The sequence below is a fragment of the Capricornis sumatraensis genome, chromosome 10, assembly GCF_032405125.1.
Source record: "Capricornis sumatraensis isolate serow.1 chromosome 10, serow.2, whole genome shotgun sequence".
NCBI lineage: Eukaryota > Metazoa > Chordata > Mammalia > Artiodactyla > Bovidae > Capricornis > Capricornis sumatraensis.
This window is the reverse complement of record NC_091078.1, coordinates 27,590,019-27,616,917: the sequence shown is the minus strand read 5'-3', so window position 1 is coordinate 27,616,917 and position 26,899 is coordinate 27,590,019. Positions and strand designations below refer to the sequence as shown.

Below are 26,899 nucleotides of genomic sequence, written 5' to 3'. Positions count from 1 at the left end.
TTGGCAAAGTAATATCTCTGCTTTTCAATATACTATCTAGGTTGGTCATAACTTTCCTTCCAAGGAGTAAGCATATGCCTGCAATCACTACCTGCAGTGATTTTGGAGCTCCCCCCCCCAAAAAATAAAATCTGCCACTGTTTCCACTGTTTCCCCATCTATTTCCCATGAAGTGATGGGACCAGATGCCATGATCTTAGTTTTATGAATGTTGAGCTTTAAGCCAACTTTTTCACTCTCCTCTTACACTTTCATCAAGAGGCTTTTCAGTTCCTCTTCACTTTCTGCCATAAGGGTGGTGTCATCTGCATATCTATCCGTCTTCAGTGGAGTCCTCCACTAGTTCTGGGGTCCAAAACCAAAAAGAGGTGAAGAAAATGTAAAAACCATAAAGGACATGACAGAACAATTAATGGGCAGGAAAATAAATCAGAACTTTGCGAAAATTAGAACTACAGCTTAAAGAAATAAATGTTTTAGCCATTTACTAAAGGCTAAATTTAAAGAATGCAAATGGTTTTTACTTTGCAGAAGGTTACCCATTGTTTTCAGTTTCTCTAAAGTATGGATCAGAAGGAAATAATCAATTAATTAGCATTGTAATGAGTTTGTAATGTGGTAGCTCTTTAAGTAGTAACTCTGGCAATCACTAAAAATTGTCTGTATTTTCACTAACTGATGGAGTCTAAATAGGGTTTTAAAATAGAGTTGGAAATCATAAACAAATTGTTGACTGAATATTCTGTACTAAGAACTAAACTAGTATCTTTAGGTGTAAAACACTAAGGAGAGTCCTCCTTAGTGTTAAAACACTGACCAAACTTATACAAAGGTATAGAGAATTCATGAACCACAGGTTGGCAGTACAAATTGTGCGGCTAATCTTAACAAGTAAGACAAGGAAAGGCACAATAATCATGAAGTTATATAAAGGTAAATTCTTCAGTTTGGTCTGAAAATTCAGTTCAGTTCAGTCACTCAGTCGTCTCCGACTCTTTGCGACCCTATGAATCGCAGCAAGGCTGGCCTCCCTGTCCATCACCAACTCCCGGAGTTCACTCAGACTCACGTCCATCGAGTCCGTGATGCCATCCAGCCATCTCATCCTCTGTCATCCCCTTCTCCTCCTGCCCCCAATCCCTCCCAGCATCACAGTCTTTTCCAGTGAGTCAACTCTTCACATGAGGTGGCCAAAGTACTGGAGTTTCAGCTTTAGCATCATTTCTTCCAAAGAACACCCACGGCTGATCTCCTTCAGAATGTACTTGTTGGATCTCCTTGCAGTCCAAGGGACTCTCAAGAGTCTTCTCCAACACCACAGTTTAAACCCATCAATTCTTTGGTGCTCAGCTTTCTTCACAGTCCAATTCTCACATCCATACATGACCACTGGAAAAACCATAGCCTTGACTAGACGGACCTTTGTTGGCAAAGTAATGTCTCTGCTTTTCAATATACTATCTAGGTTGGACATAACTTTTCTTCAAAGGAGTAAGGGTCTTTTAATTTCATGGCTGAAATCACCATCTTCAGTGATTTTGGAGCCCCCAAAAATAAAGTCTGACACTGTTTCCACTGTTTCCCCATCTATTTCCCATGAAGTATTGGAACCAGATGCCATGATCTTAGTTTTCTGAATGTTGAGCTTTAAGCCAACTTTTTCACTCTCCACTTTCACTTTCACCAAGAGGCTTTTTAGCTCGTCTCCACTTTCTGCCATAAGGGTGGTGTACTCTGCATATCTGAGGTTATTGATATTTCTCCCAGCAATCTTTTTTTTTTTAATTTTAAAATCTTTAATTCTTACATGTGTTCCCAAACATGAACCCCCCTCCCACCTCCCTCCCCATAACATCTCAGTGCCTGTGCTTCTTCCAGCCCAGCTTTTCTCATGATGTACTCTGCATAGAAGTTAAATAAGCAGGGTGACAAATACAGCCTTGACATACTTCTTTTCCTATTTGGAACCAGTCTGTTGTTCCATGTCCAGTTCTAACTACTGCTTCCTGACCTGCATACAGATTTCTCAAGAGGCAGGTCAGGTGGTCTAGTAGTCCCATCGCTTTCAGAATTTTCCACAGTTTCTTGTGATCCACACAGTCAAAGGCTTTGGCATAGTCAATAAAGCAGAAATGGATGTTTTTCTGGAACTCTCTTGCTTTTTCCATGATCCAGCGGATGTTGGCAGTTTGATCTCTAGTTCCTCTGCCTTTTCTAAAACCAGCTTGAACATCTAGAAGTTTACGATTCACGTATTGCTAAAGCCTGGCTTGGAGAATTTTGAGGATTACTTTACTAAGGTGTGAGATGAGTGGAACTGTGTGGTAGTTTGAGCATTCTTTGGCATTGCCTTTCTTTGGGATTGGAATGAAAACTGACCTTTTCCAGTCCTGTGGCCATTGCCAAATTTGGAGTTTTCCCAATTTGCTGGCATATTGAGTGCACCACTTTCACAGCATCCTCTCAGGATTTGAAATAGCCACTAGCTTTTTTCATAGTGATGCTTTCTAAGGCCCACTTGACTTCACATTCCAGGATGTTTGGCTCTAGGTGAGTGATCACACCATCGTGATTATCTTGGTCTTGAAGATCTTTTCTGTACAGTTCTTCTGTGTATTCTTGCCACCGCTTCTTAATATCTTCTGCTTCTGTTAGGTCCATACCATTTCTGTCCTTTATCGAGCCCATCTTTGCATGAAATGTTCCCTTGGTATCTCTAGTTTTCTTGAAGAGATCTCTAGTCTTTCCCATTCTGTTGTTTTCCTCTATTTCTTTGCATTGATCACTGAGGAAGGCTTTCTTATCTCTTCTTGCTATTCTTTGGAACTCTGCATTCAGATGCTTATATCTTTCCTTTTCTCCTTTGCTTTTCACCTCTCTTCTTTTCACAGCTATTTGTAAGGCCTCCTCAGACAGCCATTTTGCTTTTTTGCATTTCTTTTCCATGGGGATGGTCTTGATCCCTGTCTCCTGCACAATGTCAAGAACCTCATTCTATAGTTCATCAGGCACTCTATCTATCAGATCTAGTCCCTTAAATCTATTTCTCACTTCCACTGTATAATCATAAGGGATTTGACTTAGGTCATACCTGAATGGTCTAGTGGTTTTCCCTACTTTCTTCAATTGAAGTCTGAATTTGGCAATAAGGGGTGGTGGTGAAGAGATACCCCTCGTCCAATTTCAGGAGCAGCAGCTGCGCTTTGCTGCAATAGCCATGAAGAAATACCCCACCTCCAAGGAAAAAGGAACCCAAGTAAGACAGTAGGTGTTGCGAGAGGGCATCAGAGGGCCGACACACTGAAACCATAAACACAGAAAACTAGTCAATCTAATCACACTAGGACCACAGCCTTGTCTAACTCAATGAAACTAAGCCATGCCCATGGGGCCACCCAAGACACGCGGGTCATGGTGGAGAGGTCTGACAGAATGTGGTCCATTGGAGAAGGGAATGGCAAGCCACTTTGGTATTTTTGCCTTGAGAACCCCACGAACAGTATGAAAAGGCAAAATGATAGGATACTGAAAGAGGAACTCCCCAGGTCAGTAGGTGCCCAATATGCTACTGGAGATCAGTGAAGAAATAATTCCAGAAAGAATGAAGGGATGGAGTCATAGCAAAAACAATACCCAGTTGTGGATGTGACTGGTGATAGAAGCAAGGTCCGATGCTGTAAAGAGCAATATTGCATAGGAACCTGGAATGTCAGGTCCATGAATCAAGGCAAATTGGAAGTGGTCAAACAAGAGTTGGCAAGAGTGAATGTCAACATTCTATGAATCAGCGAACTAAAATGGACTGGAATAGGTGAATTTAACTCAGATGACCATTATATCTACTACTGCGGGCAGGAATCCCTTAGAAGAAATGCAGTAGCCATCATGTCAACAAAAGAGTCTGAAATGCAGTTCTAGGATGCAGTCTTAAAAATGACAGAATGATCTCTGATTGTTTCCAACCATTCAGTATCACAGTAATCCAAGTCTATGCCCCAACCAGTAACGCTGAAAAAGCTGAAGTTGAATGGTTCTATGAAGACTTACAAGACCTTTTAGAACTAACGCCCAAAAAAGATGTCCTTTTCATTATAGGGGACTGGAATGCAAATGTAGAAAGTCAAGAAACACCTGGAGTAACAGGCAAATTTGACCTTGGAATACGGAATGAACAGGGCAAAGTCCAATAGAGTTTTGCCAAGAAAATGCACTCGTATTAGCAAACACCCTCTTTCAACAACACAAGAGAAGACTCTACACATGGACATCACCAGATGGTCAACACCGAAATCAGATTGATTATATTCTTTGCAGCCAATAATGGAGAAGCTCTATAAAGTCAACAAAAAAAAAGACCAGGAGCTGACTGTGGCTCAGATCATGAACTCCTTATTGCCAAATTGGTCTTAAAGGCAGGGGTCAAATATAAGAAGAGGTCCATGAAGGAAGTATTATTTTGGCAATGGTTGTACAGGATGGAGTAAAGAGAAAAGTACAAACTAATACTAATCCTAATGATACAGAACTACTGTTGCTAGATACTGTCCTAAATATTCCCATATATTAACATGCTAAATCCTCACAATAATGCAATAAGGCCAACACTGTCATTATCTCATTTGACAGAGGAGGAAAGTGAAGCATTTTAATGTCTGATATTTGCAGTAAGTTTCCTGCATAGCAACCCCCATGGAAGTTAATAAAAGTAAAACACATTTCATTATCGAAGTACATACTATTGTTCAGAGAAGAACACTCACATGAAAGTTGCTCATACCTGTCAGACTCTTTGTGACAGCATGGACTGTATGCTGCTGCTGCTGCTCCTAATTTGCTTCAGTTGTGTCCAACTCTGTGTGACCCCATAGACGGCAGCCCACCAGGCTCCTCTGTCCTTGGGATTCTCCAGACAAGAACACTGGAGTGGGTTGCCATTTCCTTCTCCAATGCATGAAAGTGAAAAGTGAAAGCGAAGTAGGCAAGAGGACTGCTGCTGCTGCTGCTGCTAAGTCACTTCAGTTGTGTCCGACTCTGTGTGACCCCAGAAATGGCAGCCTACCAGGCTCCCCTGTCCTTGGGATTCTCCAGGCGAGAACACTGGAGTGGGTTGCCATTTCCTTCTCCAGTGCAAGAAAGTGAAAAGTGAAAGTGAAGTCGCTCAGTCGTGTCTGACTCTTCACAACTCCATGGACTGCAGCCTACCAGGCTCCTCCGTCCATGGGATTTTCCAGTCCATTAAATTCTCCAGGCCAGAATACTGGAGTGGGTAGCCGTTCTTTCTGGATGGAATCTTCCCAACCCAGGAATCGAATCCAGGTCTCCCACATTGCAGGCGGATTCTTTACCAGCTGAGCCACCAGGTAACCCCAAGAATACTGGAGTGGATAGCCTATCCCTTCTCCAGCGATCTTCCGGACCCAGGAAGCGAACAGGGGTCTCCTGCATTGCAGGTGTATTCTTTACCAGCTGAGCTACTAGGGAAGCCATACAAATACTAAAAATATTGTTTTTCAACATTTTTATTATGGAAAAAAAAATCAAACTATAAGTAGAAATAATAGTATAATGACCATGTCCCTCCTCCCCAATCTTGATTCCTCTACTGTACCTCCACTCATTATCCATCTACCCTTCCTTATTTTGGAGTAAATCGTGGACATTTTATCCCTTCACCATCACTAAATCTTTCAGCATGTTATCTCCAAAAAAATTAAGGCTGTTTTTCCTTCTAAACATAACAATAATATCCTAATATTTTAAAATTACTTTTTTCATGTAAAATATTAATTTCAATAATATACCTCACTTCAATATTTACGGGGGGCTTCCTTGGTGGTTCAGTCGATAAAAATCCGTCTGCAATGCAGGAGATGTGGGTTTGATCCCTGGGTCAGGAGGATCTCCTGGAGAAAGGAATAGCAACTCGCTCCAGTATTCTTGCCTGGGAAAAATGGACAGGCTTGCCATGTATTAGTATTACACACCCACGTTTGGTGGTAGTAGTTTAGTCGCTAAGTCGTGTCTGACTCTTGCGACCCCGTGGACTCTATCCCCACTGAATCACCAGGGAAGCCCCACTTCCCCGTTTACTAGTTCGTTTCAACTGCTTTTTTTCTCTTCCCTTTTTCACTCTTGCTAAAAGGAAAGTCTATCTCGATTCAGTTACTCAAAGCCCTGCCATAGGCTTTCCGGGCACAGCGCCCCGCAGCGGTAGGGCCTGCTCTCGGTTCCTACAAGCCTGGTCCTGACCATGTCCCTGGTGGGCATGGGGCTCGGGACCGGAAGCGGCTAAGCGTGGCCTCAGTTCCCCAGCCCATTGACCCCGGCCCCGCCCCCTCCCCGGTTGCCTAGGCGACGAGGGGCCGCAGGGCTGAGGCGGGATCATGGCGACGTTTGTGGGGACGACACCAGGGGGAACGACTCCCGCGGGAATGACTTCGGCGGGAACCACACCCGAGTCGGAGGTACGCAGTCTCTGCCCGGTACCCGCGACCCCCGAGCGCCCGACCTCTCTCGCGGGCCGAGGCTGTTCCCTCGGAGGCGCCCCATGCCCGAGTTGGGTGCTCGGCCCCGAGTGGGTGCGACGCCCAGGCGGCGCCGGCTCTCAGGGAGTGAAGGGGGCTCCCCAAGCCACCGACCCGCGCTCCCCTTGCCTTGTCGACCGACGCCCCTCCATGCCCCCGAGTGTAAACTAAAAACCCTCCATTGGACGGTTCTTTGCCCAAAAGGCCTCACAAATACGCGCTCTTCCCAGGATTCTCTACTTAAAAGGGAATTTTGAAAAATATAAGTGAGCGCGTCTCCTTTGTAAATGACTCCTAATTTTCTTCAGATATCACAGTTCTGTTGCTCAAAAGATGTCATGGAATAATTACTCTTCATTGATAGTGGATTGATGAATATTTGAAGGCCAGTGTTTCTCGTATGATTTTACTATTTCTCTAAATAAGTAAATAGTTGATAGATCGGACAAAGGAGGAACGCCTAGAAAATCAACCTTCCGGTTATGGCTGAGTTGCTCATTAGCACCTTGTCTTTAGGAAAAGTATTTAACATTCTTAGGCCTCCAGTGATTTCCTGTGCAAAATAAAAGATTTCTTCTCCGGCCCCTCCCAGCACTAATTCTCAATAATAAATGGGTTCTAAGTAACTGGGATTACTCAGAAGCTTTGTAGCTTGAGATTTTAATTAAAAATATTTGCCAGATACTACTAAGAAATGTTTAAATCTTCACATACTGAGTCAATCATGTTATTCTAAGAAGTTTTTTCTTCAGCTTTTTTAGGACTCTGAAGGTGAATAATAATGTTATAATTAACATTGCTGGGTTGAACTCACTTATTAGTCTAAATAGCATTTATTTATTTATTTTTTGTACAGAAGATGTGTATGAGCTGCAGTTTTATAAATGAGGATAAACAGAACCAGTAATACAGTGCCTTGCCCAGAACGCAAGTTATTCCCAACGGGTTCTTCCCAATACTGTATGCAGACCACTAAAGCTGCTGACTCTTCTATGAACCTTTTGAAATTAGCATACATTAAAAATACATTTTAATGTGATAAACTGGTTACTAAGCCAGTTACTCCCTTGTGATCTGTAATGTAAGTAATACAGTTTCAAAAGTGGCATAGGAAATTTTCCAATTAAATCATGGTATATAAATATATACAAAAACTTTCTTGTGAGAATATACCCAGTACTTCTCCATGTAACAATAATAGAAATATCCTTTATAAGTAACTGATAATTTGGAATTAATGAACCTGCACTTCAAAAAAAAAAGAGAAATACCCCTTAATTTTTTTTTTTAAGATACCAAAAAAAAACCCCAAAAAACAAAAAAAAAAAAACGTGCTCCAGGGTGAGGGGGAATCACTTTTTATAAAGGATAAGTGAAACTAATGAACCAGTTACAGACCTTAGGTGATTATCTGCAATTTTACCACAGTCATTGTGCTCTTTTGTTTAACTTCTTGGAGGAGCAGCAGGTATTCCTCATGGCAGTCATTTTGGGATATGCTTAGTCTTTTAGTTAGTAACAAACTGAAAAAGTAAAGTTGGAATTTGGACTCACTTAACTGTTCGTTTGCTAAGATTAACAGTCTGCATCTTGGAGAACATTTTAAAACCAGAGTTCCTGTAGTTCATGGAGAAGACAGTTGATCCATAGTGTTGTATCATTCATTAGAGTAAGTCCTGCCTGCCACCCATTACCCCACTCCAGTACTCTTGCCTAGAGAAGGCAATGGCAACCCACTCCAGTATTCTTGCCTGGAAAATCCCATGGAGTCTGGTAGTCTGCAGTCCTTGGGGTCGCTAGGAGTCGGACACAACTAAGCGACATCACTTTTCACTTTAATGCATTGGAGAAGGAAATGGCAACCCACTCCAGTGTTCTTGCCTGGACAGGGGAGCCTGGTGGACTGCAGTCTATGGGGTCGCACAGAGTCAGACACAACTGAAGTGATTTAGCAGCAGCAGCCACCCATTTGTGCCCACTGTGGGTTTCAGGGGTTAGATGGAAAAGATAGCAAAAATCTCTCTTGGTGTCTCTATTCATGAGGCTACTTCTTTTCAGTTAGGTATTGAAAGGTTCTTGTAAGGTGAGATTCTTTCCAGAGTTGATCCCTAGAAACCTAGCATTATAGTATTATTTCTCAATAATTTGTACCCAAATTGACTTAGCCAGTGGACCATTCAGTCATCTGAGCCAAACAGTAGTGAAATACTTCTTTTTGCCAAGTTTGTTGGAAATAAAGCATACGCTTTCAATAGTCTGAGGTTTCCCACTTGTTTGTTGTCAGTACCTAAAATTAAAACAACCAGTTGTCCCAATCATATAATAGGCACTCAATAAAATTTGACAACTAATTGGAATTATAGAGGGTTTGAGGTATTTCAGGTATAATAGTTATCATAGATCGAACTCTATAAGATAACCTTGAACAAGCAGACATGAGATATGGCTCCAGAAAAATATTTTTATGTAACATTACATAAACTTTCTTGCCAACTTTCTGCATTTAATAGTATAGTTTCTTTAGTAACATGGGAATAAATGCCTCTTGCATAAGTTTTGGGAGAGAAACATTTAAATACAGAAAACCAGAGAAATGATGACAATCTGAAAATAAATATTTGCTACCTAAAGATCTGTAAGTGAAAGGAGTTTATAAATGCTTATAAGTTAATTTGTACGTGAGTGTGTAAATTCAGTTCATAAACTGACTTTCTTAATATCTTAAACTGTTTGGGACATGTAATCATTTAGGTATTAATACTATAATTAAAAGGGACTATACTTCAACTCTGGAAAAGGCAATGGCAACCCACTCCAGTACTCTTGCCTGGAAAATCCCATGGAGCCTGGTAGGCTGCAGTCCATGGGGTCGCGAAGAGTTGGACACGATTGAGTGGCTTCACTTTCACTTTTCACTTTCCTGCATTGGAGAAGGACATGGCAACCCACTCCAGTGTTCTTGGGCTGCCGTCCATGGGGTTGCACAGAGTCGGACACGACTGAAGTGACAGCAGCAGCAGCAGCCGGAGCAGCATACTTCAACTCACATCAGAGACGTAAAAAGTAAATGATTGTTTCCCAGTTGGCTCAGTGGTAAAGAATCCGCCTGTAATGTGGGAGACACGGTTCAATCCTTGGGTCAGGAAGATCTCCTTGAAGAGGACATGGCCACCCACTCCAGTATTCTTGTGTGGAAAATCCCATGGACAGAGGAGCCTGGCAGGCTACGGTCAGTGGGGTCGCACAGAGTCGAACGTGACAGAAGTAACTTGGCACACATGCCTGGGCTTTGAAAACAGCCCCATCTCATTATTGGCAGGTTGGAGAGAAACACTTGGGGCTCAACTTGAGTACCAAGATGATCAGGTTCCTACAACTGGAATATCATTCAAGAGGGATTTATTGAAGCCATTCACACCACATGATATAGATAGTATAGGACAATGGACAGGATGCCAAAAAGTTGCTCAAAATATTGTTGAGAAAACATTACTCAGTCAATTCAGTTCAGTTCAGTCGCTCAGTCATGTCTGACTATTCAGTTCAGTTCAGTCGCTCAGTCATGTCTGACTCTTTTTGACCCCATGGACTGCAGCACACCAGTCCTCCCTGTCCATCGCCAATTCCCAGAGTTTACTCAGACTCATGTCCATTGAGTCGGTGATGCCATCCAACCCTCTCATCCTCTGTTGTCCCCTTCTCCTCCTGCCTTCAATCTTTCGCAGCAACAGGGTCTTTTCAAATGAGTTAGTTCTTCACATCAGGTGGCCCAAGTATTGGGGTTTCAGATTTAGCATCAGTCCTTCCAATGAAGTGAATATATAGTATCATTTATCAAACACTTAGAACCTCTGAAAATACTGATAGTGGGTGTGGAGGTATTCACAGATGTTTGGTCTTCTAGTAAGTCTTTCATCTTACTATTAAGTTTAATAAGTCCTTCATCTTATTATTAAGTCTTTCAATTTCCTATCTTATTCCTGTCTATTTCCTGCTTCTCTCTACTCCGTCCTCACTTTCAGGTTGCACAAATTATCTTCAATCTTTTTCTGATATTTAAAGTTTTATTTTACTAAAGTTAGGTATCTAACACAGCTAAAATTAATTTTTGATAGATGTATATTTGAAATGGGGATCTAATTTTGTTCTAGTGTGAACCATCATGCCAGTTTCATTCACTATAAATTAGCTTTTTTTTAATTCATATTTTACTGAGAGTTTTGCTGCTGAATTCTTACAAATGCCTATTTATTATTTACTTATATAATCATAATTTTATCTTTTAATTTGACTTAAAAAGTACATGAGACTTGTTAACCATCATTTATCCTTGCATTTATGAAATTAACCTTATCTTGTCATAATGATAGCTTCTTATTATTTTAGTACAATGCTGGATTCAACATTCAAAGATGTCACTTTTTAAAAATATTTTTAAAATTTTATGTATTTATTTATTTTGGTTATGCTGGGTCTTCATTGCTGTGCTCAGTCTTTCTCTAGTTGTGGTGAGTGGAGACTACTTTTCTGTAATAGTTGCTGTACATGGGCTTTTCATTGTGGTGCCTTTTCTTGCTGGGGCTTGCCAGCTTCAGAAGTTGTGATGCATGGGTTTAGTTGCCTCACAGCATGTATCAGTGAATCAGTGATCGAACCCATTTCCGCTGCATTGGCAGGCAGATTCTTAGCCACTGGACAACCAGGGAGACCCTTAAGATATTTTTAAGTAGAATTTTTGCATCTGAGTTCATTAATGATTTTGACTTTACTCACCTTTCCGTGCTAGTTCAGGTTTTTGTATATAGACAATGCTGGTCTCTAAAAACTACAATCTGCAATCATTAGACTAACAGAATTTATGTGTTCTGGTTGTTTAGTAGAACTTCAAGTGTAAAACTGTCTGGACATGTGACCTTTTAAAAAGTAGACTTCCAGTTTAGTTCATGTTTGTCAGGTCCATTTTTTCCTTTACCCTTGGTCAAATTTATAACGTATATTCCTAGAAAATCACCCATTACCTTGTAATTTTCAAATGAATTCATTTAATGTGGCATATATTTATTTCTTCTTTAACCACCTTTGCCCAAAATTTGTCTATTTTGTTCATTATTTTAAGGAACTAGCTCTTGCTTTTACTTATCCTTCTTTCATCTACTTTTTTTTTCCTTTTTCTTAAATTGGCTCTTTATGGTGTCCAGCACTATAGTGCTGAGAGTGAGGCACCCTCCTTGGGTACAGAATTTAAGGGATGCTAAAAAAATTCCGTAGTCAAGAGAAAAAATTTAATGCAATATTTAAAAAATTAAAATAAATGCAAAAATCCATAATGGATTTAAATTCCAAGTAAAGACAGCATCATTATTACTGATCTTTCCTTTTTGCCTCAGCTCCAACATGGCTCAACACAGAGCTGCTTCTTAGTTCATTTATTTTCAATCTTGAAGAAAGCCTTTCAGAGTGTGGAAATGGTAGACCACTCTATGTTCTCTAAGGCTATGAAACCCCTCTTAGGCATCTTTGGTGAACTGTGCTATATATTTCTTAAGTGAACATTTTTTAAGAATCTTTTAAGACATATCAGTGATGGATACAAAGATGCGCCCAAAAGATTAAATTCTAGAAGAAAGACGTTATGTTCAAATGTGAAAAGTTTAGATGACATTAGAGAAAAAATTCACAGAAAAGATTATCTGACAAAAAATAGCAGCTTACAGTTTTAATGCTTCTGGAATAACAGCTAAAATCCACCAGGTGGTGGAATAAAATGAGTTACAGTGCAGTTTAGCTCACATATTTTCCTAGTCAGAGATGTAATTTTACAGAGAAAGTGATAATTACATATTTACATTTTTATTAGCCTATTCATGAATTTTCCATTGTATCTTTAATTTTTACAAATGAGAATGTATGTATTGAAAGATTAAAGATATTTAACCACCTTACATCCTTTCTAGTGCATGGCAGTGTATAAACAAACAGAAGAAAAGCTCTCATTTAAAATAGGTCCAGGAATTCAATTTAAAACAAAAGAAAACAAAAAACCAGAGGCAAACCCTCCTACAAAATGATTATCTTAATCGATCAAGTTTTAGTAGAAGAACGAGGCACTGGTATTAGATTCCTTAGCTAGAATTATTATTGTATGAAAGATTAAGATTGTTATTATACTCTTTTTTACAGTTCTTGTGTGACCTATTTTCTCCTAGAAAATTTTGAAGTCTGAGACAGTTGATCTGAATGTGTGTATATCTTTCATGTATGTCTTTATTCATTTTTAATAATGATAACAATTGTGTTTGTATTAAAACATATCAAAAGATGTTTTAACATGAATCCAATTTTAGGTTCAAATGTCTTGCTGTTAAGTCACAGAATTCATCAATATATTAAAGGCATCATGATATTTCCAAATCTGCATACAGCTTTTCATCATGTTCCATCATCTAACAGTGTCATCACAGGATGAAGATGAATTCAGACACAGGTTAATTAACAACCTTTGTTGACCTAACTAGAAACTTCAGAATTCTCAAAAGAAATAAAATATTGAATGACTGTCCCTGAGGAATTTACAACCTAATTGAAGTGATAGTACAGTAATAATTATAGTTTAATGCTAATAATAAAAAATGCATGTAACTAACAAATATTTAAACAAATGTATACAATATATTATGAACTAAAATACTATCCTGTCTAAACACTGCATGCATTTAATTCAGTTTATAAGCATCTGAGTGCCTACTAGGTGCAAAGTATTATATTAGGTACTAAAATATTTTTTCTTCTTGAATTTATAATCAAATGGATGACCTAGTTTAGGTTAGTTTGCTGACTCTATACTAAATAAAGATAGTTAATAAAATAGCATATTTTACTTCTCAATTAGATTTTTAAAAATAAAAATAGAATAACCTAATATTAAATTATAAACATTAAACTGATTATTATTTCCAGTGAGTGTTAGCTTTGCAGTTTTCTATTGTTGAAAAAGAATAAAGAAAATTTGGGATGTAATCTTATTAACTATAGCAAAAAGTTTCTTGCTGTTCTTATTTATTGGAGTTCATTGACATGGAAGGATAAATAACTGTTGAATTAAAAACATTTGCCCCACTCTCACCCAAATCTCACAATACTTTTTAAAGATTTATTTATTTTTAAAATTTTAAAGTTTAGTTGGGCTTCCCTGGTGGCTCAGATGGTAAAGAATCCACCTGTGATATAGGAGACCTGGGTTCTATCCCTGGGTTGGGAAAATCCCCTGGAGGAGGGCATGGCAACTCAGTCCAGTATTCTTGCCTGGAGAATCCCCATGGATAGAGAAGCCTGGCGGGCTACACTCCATGGGGTTGCAAAGAGTCGGACACAACTGAGTGACTAAGAACAGCATAGCACATAGTTGATTTACAATATGTTGATTTCTTTTGTGCAGAGAAGTGACTCCTTATACTTGTATATATTATTTTTAACATTCTTTTCTATTATGTTTTGTCACAGGATACTGAATATAGTTCTCTGTGCTACACAGTAGGATATTATTTTTTATTCATTCTATATATAATAGTTTGCCTCTGCTAATTCCAAACTCCCAATCCTTCCCTCCCAACCCCTCCTCCTGTTTGGTAACCACCACAAGTCTGTTATCTGTATCTGTGAGACTTTTTGTTTCATAGATATATTGATTGCGTCATATTTTAGATTCCACATGTAAGTGGTGTCATATGATATTTGTCTTTCCGACTTTCTTAACTTAGGATGATAATCTCTAGGTCTATCCCTGTTGCTGCAAATGGAATAATTTCATTTTTTTTTAATGGCTGAGTAATGGATGACTCTACATATGGACATCACCAGATGGTCAATACTGAAATCAAATTGATTATAATCTTTGCACCCAAAGATGGAGAAGGTCTATATAGTCAGCAAACACAAGACTAGGAGCTGACTCTGGCTCATATCATGAACTCCTTATTACAAAATTCAAACTTAAATTGAAGAAAGTAGGGAAAACCACTAGACCATTCAGGTATGACCTAGATCAACTCCCTTATGATTATACACTGAAAGTGGCAAATAGATTCAAAGGATTAGATCTGATAGACAGTGCCTGAAGAACTGTGGACAGAGGTTCATAACATTGTACAGGAGGCTGTGATCAAGATAATCTCAAAGAAAAAGAAATCCAAAAAGGCAAAATGGTTGTCTGAAAAGGCCTTACAAATAGCTGAGAAGAGAAGCGAAAGGCAAAGGAGAAAAGAAAAGATATATCCATCTGAATGCAGAGTTCCAAAGAATAGCAGGGAGAGATAAGAAAGCCCTCCTCAGTGATCAGTGCAAAGAAAGAGAGGAAAACAGTAGAATGGGAAAGACTAGAGTTCTCTTTAAGAAAATTAGAGATACAAAGGGAACATTTCATGCAAAGATGGGCACAATAAAGGACAAATAGTATGGACCTAACAGAAGCAGAAGATGTTAAGAAGAGGTACAAGAATACACAGAAATATACAAAAAGGATCATCATGCCCAGATACCATGATGGTGTGATCACTCACCTTGAGACAGACATCCTGGAATGCAGAGTCAAGTGGGCCTTAGGAAGCATAATTATGAACAAAGCTAGTGGAGGTGATGGAATTCCAGTTGAGCTATTTCAAATCCTAAAAGATGATGCTGTGAAAGTGCTGCATTCAGTATGCCAGCAAATTTGGAAAGCTCAGCAGGGGCCACAGGACTGGAAAAGGTCAGTTTTCATTCCAATCACAAAGAAAGACAATGCCAAAGAATGTTCAAACTACTGCACAGTGCATTCATCTCACATACTAGCAAGGTAATGCTCAAAATTCTCCATGCTAGGCTTCAACAGTGTGTGAATCGAGAACTTCCAGATGTACAAGCTGGATTTAGAAAAGGCAGAGAAACAAGAGATCAAATTGCCAACATCCATTGGATCATAGAAAAAGCAAAAGTATTCCAGAAAAACATCTACTTCTGCTTCATTGACTATGCCAAAGCCTTTGACTGTGTGAATCATGACAAACTGGAAAATTCTTCAAGAGATGGTAATACCAGACCACCATGCATAGCTATAGGTCAAGAAGCAACAGTTAAAGTCGAACATATAACAATGGACTGATTCCAGATTGGGAAAGGAGTAAGTCAAGGCTGTATATTGTCACCCTGCTTATTTAACTTCTATGCAGAGTACATCATGCAAAATGACTTACTGGATGAAGCACAAGCTGGCATCAAGACTGTCAGGAGAAATATCAATAACCTCAAATATGCAGATGACACCACCCTTATGGCAGAAAGCAGAGAAGAACTAAAGAGCCTCTTGATGAAAGTGAAAGAGGAGAGTGAAAAAGCTGGCTTAAAACTCAACATTCAAAAAACTAAGATCATTGCCTCCAGTCCCATCACTTCATGGCAAATAGATGGGGAAACAATGGAAACAGTGAGAGACTTTATTTTATTTGGCTCCAAACTCACTGCAGATGTTGACTACAGCCATGAAATTAAGACACTTACTCCTCGAAAGAAAAGTTATGACCAACCTAGACAGCATATTAAAAAGCAGAGACATTACTTTGCCAACAAAGGTCCATCTAGTCAAAGCTGTGGTTTTTTCCAGTAGTTGTATATGGATGTGAGAGATGGACCATAAAGAAAGCTGAGTGCTGAAGAATGGATGCTTTTGAAGTGTGGTGTTGGAGAAGACTCTTGAGAGTCCCTTGGACTGCAAGGAGATGAAACCAGTCAATCCTCAAGGAAATCATTCCTGAATATTTGTTGGAAGGACTGATGCTGAAGATGAAGCTCCAATACTTTGGCTACCTGATGCGAAGAGTTGACTCACTGGGAAAGACCCTGATGCTGGGCAAGATTGAGGGCAGGAGGAGAAGGGGACGACAGAGGATGAGATGGTTGGATGGCATCACTGATTCAATGGACAGGAGTTTGAGCAAGCCTCAGGAGTTGGTGATGGACAGGGAAGCCTGGCTGGCATGCTGTAGTTCATGGGGTTGCAAAGAGTTGGATACAACTGAACTGAACTGAATAGAGTATATGAGTTTGCTCCTTTGGTTAGGAAGTCTCCCCGGAGAAGGGAATGGCTACCCACTTCAGTATTCTTGCCTGAAAAATTCCATGGACAGAGGAGCCCAGGGGACTACAGTTCATAGGGTTATAAAGAGTTGGATACAACTGAGCGTACACTCATGGCAACTCTATTTTTAATTTTTTTAGTAACCTCCCCACTATTTACATAATGGTTACACCAATTTACATTCCCACCAACCATGTTTGAGTTACCTTTTCTCCACATGGTCTCCAGCATTTGTTATTTGTAGACTGTTTAATGATGGCCATTCTGACTGGTATAAATCTCATAATCTTTGATTTTCATGAAGCTCCTGGTGTCTTATCACTTTCTCAGTCTCCATTTCCATCCTCCATTCACAGTTCACTTTATGCTCTGGCTCTGGGCAGTTTCATTCATTCTCATACTTGCAGTGACTCCTAAACCAATATCTGTAAAATTGACCTTGTGACTCTAGCATTTCTAATTAATCTCTAAACATTTCTTGCTATTCATATTCCACCTAAAATTCAACCACTGAAACCAAACTCATCATCTTGCCTTCTTAAAGGCATCATCTTCTAAATCTCTTATTTCTTTTGGTGTGATAAGAGTGTTTATGTGTTAGTTGCTCAGTCGTGTCCAACTCTCTGTGACTCCATAGACTGTGTCCATGGAATTCTTTTGGCAAGAATAATGGAGTGGGTTGCCATTCTCTTCTTCAGGGGATCTGCCCTCCCAGGGATCACACCCGCATTTCCCACATTGCAGGCAGATTCCTTACCATCTGAGCCATCAGGGAAGCCCAATAAGAGAGCCATGTATGTTTTTATGGATTGTACTCTGTACAAAACAACTCAGCTGAGAACTGAGCAGAAGGTGGAACTATTCTGTTCACAAGCAGTGCACTTGGGTGCAGGGCTGTGTCAGCCTTACATCTTTTAATACTTCCTCTACCCAGAGAGGATTCTTTTGTCTGGTTCGTGCATGGGGGCATATTTGCTTTTGGAGGCCCTGAGTCTCAATACCTTTTTCTTCTTCTAGTCACCTATTTCAGAAACTCAGACTCTACATTCATTCTTCCCTCTTTTTAGTCCCCCATATATATGTTGTATTTATCCTTATCCATTTTCATGCACACTGCTAGGAGCCCAGTGCACCCAATGCTTCATTCCTGAACTGTTCTAATAATTTTTTCATTTAACTCTTCCTTTTTATCCTTGCTCTATTCCTGTCTTTCCTTCACCCTGCTACAGATTACTCTTCATTGAAGCATAGTTTTATTTTGTCATTTCACTACTCAAAAATGTCACAGTCCATTTCTGCTTATTAAGAACAAACTCTTCTGTCATTCTTCCAATAGCCATGGTCCAAAATATGTATGGTGACTTGTGCAGTATCTTTTGTCTTGTAATTGCTTAGTAAATATTTATTAAATTATTTAAGATCTCCTGTGATATTTTCCCAATGCCCACCTTCCACTTAGGTTCAACTTGTACCCTGTGTGTATGCTTGGCACCACTGTGAATTACTGATACTCACAGAACTGGTACCCAACTGTCCTGCATTTATCACCTTGGGGTTGGTGATTCATTCACTTGGGGCACTGTCCACGTTCATTCTCCGAAAATCTATTCCTTTCTTTAGACTTGCTTTGTCCTGTTTTTGTCCTTGTCCCTTCCTTCCTTTAGACTGAATGACAGCTATTTTTAAAATTTTAATCTATTTACTTATTTTTGGCTGCACTGGATCTTTGTTGCTTTCTGTGGGCTTTCTCTAGTTGCTGCAAGCTCAGGCCACTCTCTAGTTGTGGCACACTGGCTTCTCATTGTGGTGGCTTCTCTTGTTGTGGAGCACAGGCTCTAGAGCGTGCAGGCATCAGCAGCTGAGGGATATGGGCTTAGTTGCTCTGCAGCATATGGAATCTTCTTGGACCAGGGATCGAACTTGTATCCCCTACATTGGCAGGCAGATTCCTATCCACTGTGCCATCAGGGAAGTCCTGAATGACACCTTTATTATGGTTCACTTATAATTTTATTTTCTTGTTTTAAAATCATCTTCGGTTTATTCCTTCCATAAGATGTTGAGCTTCTTGAGGATAACAAGTCTTTGTTGTCTTTGCCTCCTCTTGTACCCTAGGTTCAAAGAGGAATATATAGATATTCAAAAATGTTTGTTAGTTGAAAACCATCACCCAGTTTTAAATATGCACAGAGGACAGATTGACTAACCATTCAGCTTTGTAGAAGAGATACCATTACTTAAAATTTTTTTCCTGATAGCAGTAGACAAAAGTAAGAACAGATTTTGGTATTATTAGGATTAATATGTGAAATGTGATTGAAATAATTATTCCACTTTTTTTGGTAGAAAGATGCTGAATTCCAGGAACATGAGAAGATTCTGTCTCCAGGTTTTCTTTCAGTTGCCCAGATCACTGAAATACTAGCAGAGGATGTAGATGGAGTTCAACAGTAAGTGCTTTGATATCACAGCCAAATATGGAACAGTTCTAGTTCTGCAGCTATAAATGGAATAATATGTTATTACACATTTTTAAACCTTTTTTCAAAATATGTGTTATTATATTGTGCACAGATATATATATATATCCAGACTCTGGAACACAAAAATTCTCAAACTGACTTTTTGCACTGCTCAGCAGTCTTCTTTATGGGAGAAGTGGATTTCAAACCAACTTGTTATCTTAACACAGAATAGGGATTTATTGTTAAAAACAACCATTAGCATATGACATCTTCTTTTCTCTTTCATTTGTAAAACCGACAGTATACATAAGAACCTCTAGGTCTTCTGTCTCATCATGACAAGAGTCAGATGTATTTTCTGTATATTAATAGTCAATACATGTATAATTTTGGTAATCTGGAATATTAGCCATCCACCTGTGATTTTTATTGGATATGAAGCTATACTAAGTATTCTAATCTCGTACATTTTGTTTAAATATGGTAATATAACTGAATCTATAGGCATCAGTTCTAATACAGGTACATCTTATTTTTAAAGCCATTGATTTCTACAGTAGATCATTTACTTAGAACTTTTCAGATATACTCAGATATATTCACCACACAAATGCCTAAATGGTGTTTTTAGTAACATTCATTTTAAAAATTATCTCACTCTAATAATGGCAGCCTGATTAGTTGTAATATATGGAGAGTGGGAATGATGTGATGATGTTCTGGACTGTAATGTTCCAGGGTAAGATTTCTGTAGGCCAGTCATCTGGATGCAAGCAGAGTGTTGTAAACCATAAGGGCAAATAGAAAATGACTCTGTCAGTGGTTATCATTTGCAGATCATAATATCAAATATTATGGAATAGAGGTGATTTACAGCTGAGAAGGAAATATGACAAATTTAATGGGTGGAAGAGAAGTTTGAGAAGGGAAGGCATATTAAGAGCAGGCAAATGACACTGACAGGCCTTTTCCTGAGATGCTCTTCACCTGCACTGCCTTCAAATCCTGCTAGAAATCTTGGTGGTCTGTGATTTGGCCATACAGCTTACTATCTGCATCTTTAGAAGTATGAGTCAATTAAAAATTTCATAGATATCAAGTAAGAATTTCAAGGTCATTTTACCAGTTTCATAGAAACAGATACTCTTTGGGAATTCTTATTTCTTAGTGCCAGAATTAATTAGAAAAATTCATTTATTGTATTAATATCACTGATTACTTAAGTCAGCCATATTATTTTGGACTTCTAGGTAACCCCAAATGTTGTCATTGAAATGTAAAAAATAGATATTTAATACTAGGCAGATAGAGTAATATGATGTCAGTGACACATTTAATATAGTTTATAGTTTATAATTTAATTATATTGAATAGTAAATAAAATATATTGTTTAAAAATAGTTAATAAAACTTAATGCACAAATGCTTTTTAGACTTATGTATTTCTCATCACATCTTAATTGTACTGTTTATATAACAATCTTTTTGACAATTTTTTCAATTATTGTCTCTTTTTTGTTAAATATCTAATTTCTAAAAGTATTTTTCATCTCTAAGAGGTGAGATCTAGGAGAAAGTAAATGATTCAAGGAGTGATACAGAAGTTAGCAACATAGAAACAACCCAAGCTAAACAGCAGGTTGACCTAAAAGGTCATTCTTTCAGGATATGTCGTTGACCATCTGATTAATAGAATTCACCTGAAGTAATCTCAGATTATAGGACATCAATTTTGGATAAATGACTTCAGTGTTATGCCAAGAACCATTTCTTAGCAGAGTAATTTTCTTGAGATATTTTTACATGATTTTTTAACAGTTACCCTGAAATATTTGCAATCAGTCGTTCACTTTCCATTTAAAATAGCATTATTATAAGTTGGGATTATATACCTTTCAAAATGACAGAAATATAATTGAAGTATCCTGTCACCAACTGGCAAAAGTATGCCAAAAACCATACAATCTAGGAAGCTAAGAAAATGAAAGTGTTAGTCACTCACTCCTATCTGACTCTTTGCGAACCCATGGACTGTAGCCCACCAGGCTCCTCTGTCCATGGAATTCTCCAGGCAAGAATAGTGGAGTGGGTAGCCATTTCTTTCTCCAGGGAATCTTCTTGACCCAAGAATCAAGCCAGGTCTCCCACATTGTAGGCAGATTCTTTACCATCAGAGCCACTAGGGAAGCCCCTGCAAAGCTATAGTGAAGTGAAGTCCTTCAGTTGTGTCCGACTCTCTGCGACACCATGGACTGTCGCCTACCAGGTTCCTCCATCCATGGGACTTTCCAGGCAAGAAACTGGAGTGGGATGCCATTTCCTTCTCCAGAAGATCTTCTCAACCCAGGGATTGAACCCGGGTCTCTCACATTGTAGGAAGATGCTTTACCGTCTGAGCCACCAAGGAAGCCCTGCAAAGCTATAAACCTACTTAAATAAATTATAGGACATCAGCACATTCCCTTACCTTTTAACATTAAAAATTTTGCTCCATAAAAGCAACCAATCAAATGAAACTTTAAAGTATCATTAAAATATATTTCTTGAATATACTTCAAGCAAGGATAAATATCTAGGTACATTTCTCATCTCCTAACTGCTGTCATTCATGTTTTCATGTAACCCTGATTTTATGTACAGATCCATGCAAATCCCTTTAGAAAAAAAGATAAAGACTAAATTGAAAATAACTATTTAAACATAGAAATAACGTGGAGTGATCTTTTAATAACCTTTCTATAACTGGTTTCCATGAGCTGTTTAGCTCTTGCCTTAAGGCTTATTTCTGCATGTCATCATATTCAAAAAATGAAAGGTATTCCAATTTCAAGAGCATACAAGAATAATGTAATATTTTTACTGAAATTCTTGGTAAGATAAAGTAGGTAGTTATATCACCTATCACTATAGCAAAACTTCCTAGATCACTATTAACCATCTTTTTCTTTCCCTACATTCTCCTGTGCTACATCAGTGGCCATTTCACTATTCTCCTCTGTCCCCTCTCCCTTTATCGCTAGAGGAAAAGCTTACAAATGCCAGTAAAATGCATGGAAACTTTACATTCAAACCACAGCTGTATCTTGTTCCCAGCGTCTCCCTGCATAGTTTTCTTTGGAGTGAAATAACTAAGAGAATAGAAATGTTAAATATTTAGCCTGCAGCTCAAGTTGAAGGTTAAGATTTGAATGGTACTTAGGGAAAGCAACAGAGGACACATTAGGGAAAAAGAGAGCAAAAGTGGAGGGACCTCAAGGAGATTTCACCAAAATATTCTCAGGCAGTTGTCTATTAATATACAGTTAAAACATTCAAAAAATAATGTAAAGCAAAGGACACATGCAGCTATTTAGGTCAGATATTTAATTGAAAAAATAACATGCAGATTGCAGATGAAGAATACATTTGGAAGGAAAACTAACTTCCGGAAACAAAAAATCGTTAGACAAAGCTGATGTTTAAAGAGGACATTGATTCCATAAAACAAGAGATAAAAAAGAGATTATAAAATATGTTAAAAAGGAGCTGTTAGGACTAAGACAGGAAACTACAGTAAAAAATAAATCCTGGGGAACAAGATGGCGGAGGAGTAGGTGGACGTGGTGTACATCTCTCTCCACGGATACCTCAGAAATACACCTTTAGACACAGAAGTGCATGCAGAACACCAGCTGAGAGCAGACAGGAGTACCTGCCCAGAGGAAAAGAATATATGGAACAATGCAAAACTCGGTAGAACGAAAGAACTAGGGGGAAAAACAGGAGTGTTAGCAGGACTGGATTTGCCCTCGGCGTGTGGGGGAACTGAAGCAGGCGTCCAGTCCCCACAGGGGCAATTGTCTGAGTCAGAGGAGAAACATTTAAGGCTGACAGTGAAACAGCTGATCTATGGAAGCCTAAATGGAATGAGAATCAGACAGTCCTCGCCACAGCCGTACATACCCCGGAAAGGGGCAAGTGTACCCTGGAAGGTGCAGCGCCTGGGAGCTGGAGTTTGGGGAGTGTGGAGCGATCCCAGGGCAGGGGCTGCTGTTGACTGCAGAGAGACCGACTGAGGGGAGGTGAGGGAGGAGATTGTGATGGGAAATGCCTGTGGAGGAAAGCCAGGCAGCCATGGAAGCAAGGCGATACAGCTGAGTCACACGTAGGGGGTGGAGCCATCACTATAGCCTTTCTTTCTCCACAGGCCAGCATTGGCAGCTGAACAATACAGAGGCTGGCCCATCAAATGCCTGATGCACTGAACTACAGAGCAGGACCCCACCCAGTTGCTCCTTTAAGTGCCTGACACGCTGATCTACAGAGTAGGACCCCAGCTAGGGGGGCCCCCTCTATGTGCATGATGCAACAAACAACAGAGAAGGACCACAGCAAGGGAGCCCTCTAAGTGCCTGAATGGGCGGAGCTACAGAGAAAGGCTAGCCAAAGAGGCCTTTTGATTGCCAGCTTAAAAAATGCTTGAAAAAAAGACTCTGATAGGGCCATACTCCTGTGGCGGAAGCAGTCCATGTCCCTGCACACTTGGCACTGCCAGGGTCCCCACGAGCCAAGCAGCTGCACTACTACCTTCACGCTCAACTCTCATTGGGGCAGAGCTGCCACAGGCATAAAAAGCCTTGCGTCTGTGCGGGCAAGGTCACCTGGGTAGTATCTAACTCTTAGGTGACCCTGTAGACTGTGGCCTGCCAGGCTTCTCTGTCAGGGAAGGAGGTTCTCCAGGCAAGAATACTGGAGTGTATTGGCCAGTACTGGTTGCCATACCCTTCTAGAGCACTATATTTCCTGCTGCCCTAGCCACCAGCTCCCCTGAGTACCTGGTGCTGCCAGAAGCCCTGCAACCCAAGCAGCTGCACCACCTCCACACCTCACAGGGGCAAACCCAAGTCCTCCCGGGCAGCCTCAGGAGCAAACCCCAGTGGACGACCCTCATACAGAGGTGGAAATAAAACCACAATAGAAACCCAGGGACAGGGTGGCTAAGGAAGAAGACCCAAAACCTTCCCACCAGCTCTACAAGCTGCAGACTGAATCCACACAATCAACTAGGCAGACTCTGTATTTATGGAATATATAAAAGATCATTGAGAGCTCCCACAAAAGAAAACATGCTAGTACTGACAGCTGTGGACACTGGAGGCAAGAACACACAGGAGAAGCACCAGTTTAGAATCTGAGCTGCCCCAACAGCAGGTCTAGAGATAGCACAGTGTTGGAGGGCATCATAGGGAGGTGAGGTGGACTGTGACTCCCAGTAAGGGAGAGGACTCTGATAGCAATGACTCAAGAAAAACATTTATTAACCTTATGTATTGACTTGCTCTGTAGATTCTTTTCTATTCCCCTTCCCGCCTTTTTACCCCTCTGTTCTAGTTGTCGATGTTATTGGCACCATGAAATCTGATTCAGTTCTTGAGCTATTTTTTTTTACCTCAGATTCATTTTTTATTGCTGTTATAAACCACTGGGCTTGTATTGGGCTTTTGCAGTTCTGTGGAGTTTTCCTTTTTTTCTTTTTCTTTAGTTTTAATTTTTAAACCTATTATTATTTTTCTACATTTATTCATTTGTTGGCTTTTCCTCCTGTTCTTTTCCCTTTGCACTTGATCTTTAATGTATATAAATCTTCTTTACCTACCTCTATTTAACTTTGCATATCTATTCTTTGTTTCCTTTCTATCTTTCCTTTCCTCTCAACATATTTGTTAGTTTTATTTTCATTGCTTTATTCCCCAGTTGGCACCTTGCTTTAGTTTTGTTTTCCAGTTTGTGCTTTAGTTAGTTTTGTTCTGGTAGATACAATTTTTGGTTTCGTTTGCTGGGTCAATTTGTTGTACTTTATTTTTGTTGGACTGTTGTGATTTTGCTTATGGGTGTATATGTATATGTGTATATTCAGTCACACTTTTTATTGTTGCTATAAACCTCTGCCTCTACGTGGGGCTTTTGCAGTTCTGTGTTTTCCTTTTTTCTTCCTTCCTCTGTTTTTTTTTTTCTCTCTCTTTTTTATCATTTTAACTTTTTAAAAAACTTATTATATTTTTACTACATTTATTCCTTTGTTTGCCTTTCCTACTGTTCTTTTCCCCTCGCAGTTAATCTTTAATGTATATAAATCTTCTTTATCTATCTCTATTTAACATTGCATATATATTCTTTCTTTCCTTTCCTCTTAACATATTTGTTAGTTTTGTTTTCATTATCTTATAACATACTTGGCACCTTGCTTTAGTTTTGCTTTCCAGTTTGTGCTTTAGTTAGTTTTGTTCGTAACTGGTAAATATAACTTTTGATTTACTTGGTTAGCCAGGTCAATCTACTGTTGTTGATTTTTGTTGGACTGCTTTCAGTTTACTCATGGCTTTATATGTGTATATGTATATTCCATTGTTTTAATTATTATTTGCATGATTTAATAACTACCATTTGTCTGGGGTTCATCTTTGGTTTCTCGTTTTTAGATATTTGTTTTAATCTCACTTAATGTCGTAAAAAACCACTTGTGAAATCTTTGTTCCTGACCAAAGATCAAGCCCTGAGCCTTTCAAGTGGGAGCACTGACTCCAAGACCCTAGACTACCAGAAAACTAACCTTAGGGAGTATGAAACAGTGAGAACTCACAGAAAGGAAACCACTTCAATACAAGACCTGGCATCACCCAGCCACCAGTAACACTCTATGTAGAACCCCACATCTAAAACACAAATGAAAATACAAACCCAGTTGTCAGCAAACAGGATTACCATGCCCTTCAGCCTTGCCCATCAGCGGAAAAACAAACAAACAAAAAGTCAGCACAAATTTCATCCTATCAGAAGCTAACACAAAACACTAGACCAAACTTCAGTTCAGTTCAGTTCACTTGCTCAGTCGTGTCCGACTCTTTGCACCCCATGAATCACAGCAAGCCAGGCCTCCCTGTCCATCACCCACTCCCAGAGTTCAATCAAACTCATGTCCATCGAGTCTGTGATGCCATCCAGCCATCTCATCCTCTGTCGTCCCCTTTTCCTCCTGCCCCCAATCCCTCCCAGCATCAGAGTCTTTTCCAATGAGTCAGCTCTTCGCATGAGGTGGCCAAAGTATTGGAGTTTCAGCTTCAGCATCAGTCCTTCCAATAAACACCCAAGATTTAGGATGGACTGGTTGGATCTCCTTGCATTCGAAGGAACTCTCAAGAGTCTTCTCCAACACCACAGTTCAAAAGCATCAATTCTTCGGTGCTCAGCTTTCTTCACAGTCCAATTCTTATATCCGTACATGACCACTGGAAAAACCATAGCCTTGACTAGATGGACCTTAGTTGGCAAAGTAATACCTCTGCTTTTAAATATGCTATCTAGGTTGGTCATAACTTTCCTTCTAAGGAGAAAGTGTCTTTTAATTTCATGGCTGCAGTCAACATCTGCAGTAATTATGGAGCCCCCCAAAACAAAGTCTGACTCTGTTTCCACTGTTTCCCCATCTATTTCCCATGAAGTGATGGGACCGGATGCCATAATCTTAGTTTGCTGAATGTTGAGCAACAAGCCAACATTTTCACTCTCTACTTTCACTTTCATCAAGAGGTTTCTTTGGTACCTCTTAACTTTCTGCCATAAGATGGTGTCATCTGCATATCTGAGGTTATTGATATTTCTCCCAGCAATCTTGATTACAGCTTGTGCTTCTTCCAGCCCTTCGTTTCTCCTGATGTACTCTTCATATAAGTTAAACAAGCAATGTGACAATATACAGCCTAGACATACTCCTTTTCCTATTGGGAACCAGTCTGCTGTTCCATGTCCAGTTCTAACTGCTGCTT

At 39.5% G+C, this 26,899-nt stretch overlaps 1 protein-coding gene across 1 annotated transcript in view; it reads left to right on the top strand.

The window, feature by feature from the left end:
* The first annotated feature begins 6,400 nt into the window (after positions 1-6,400).
* CABCOCO1 (ciliary associated calcium binding coiled-coil 1) overlaps positions 6,401-26,899 on the top strand; it is a 163,787-nt gene continuing 143,288 nt past the window's right edge. Inside the window, exons 1-2 of the mRNA XM_068982923.1 lie at positions 6,401-6,464; positions 18,979-19,082. Coding sequence (XP_068839024.1) covers positions 6,432-6,464; positions 18,979-19,082 — 137 coding nt within the window. The 5' untranslated portion in view covers positions 6,401-6,431. The remainder of the gene's footprint in view (positions 6,465-18,978; positions 19,083-26,899) is intronic.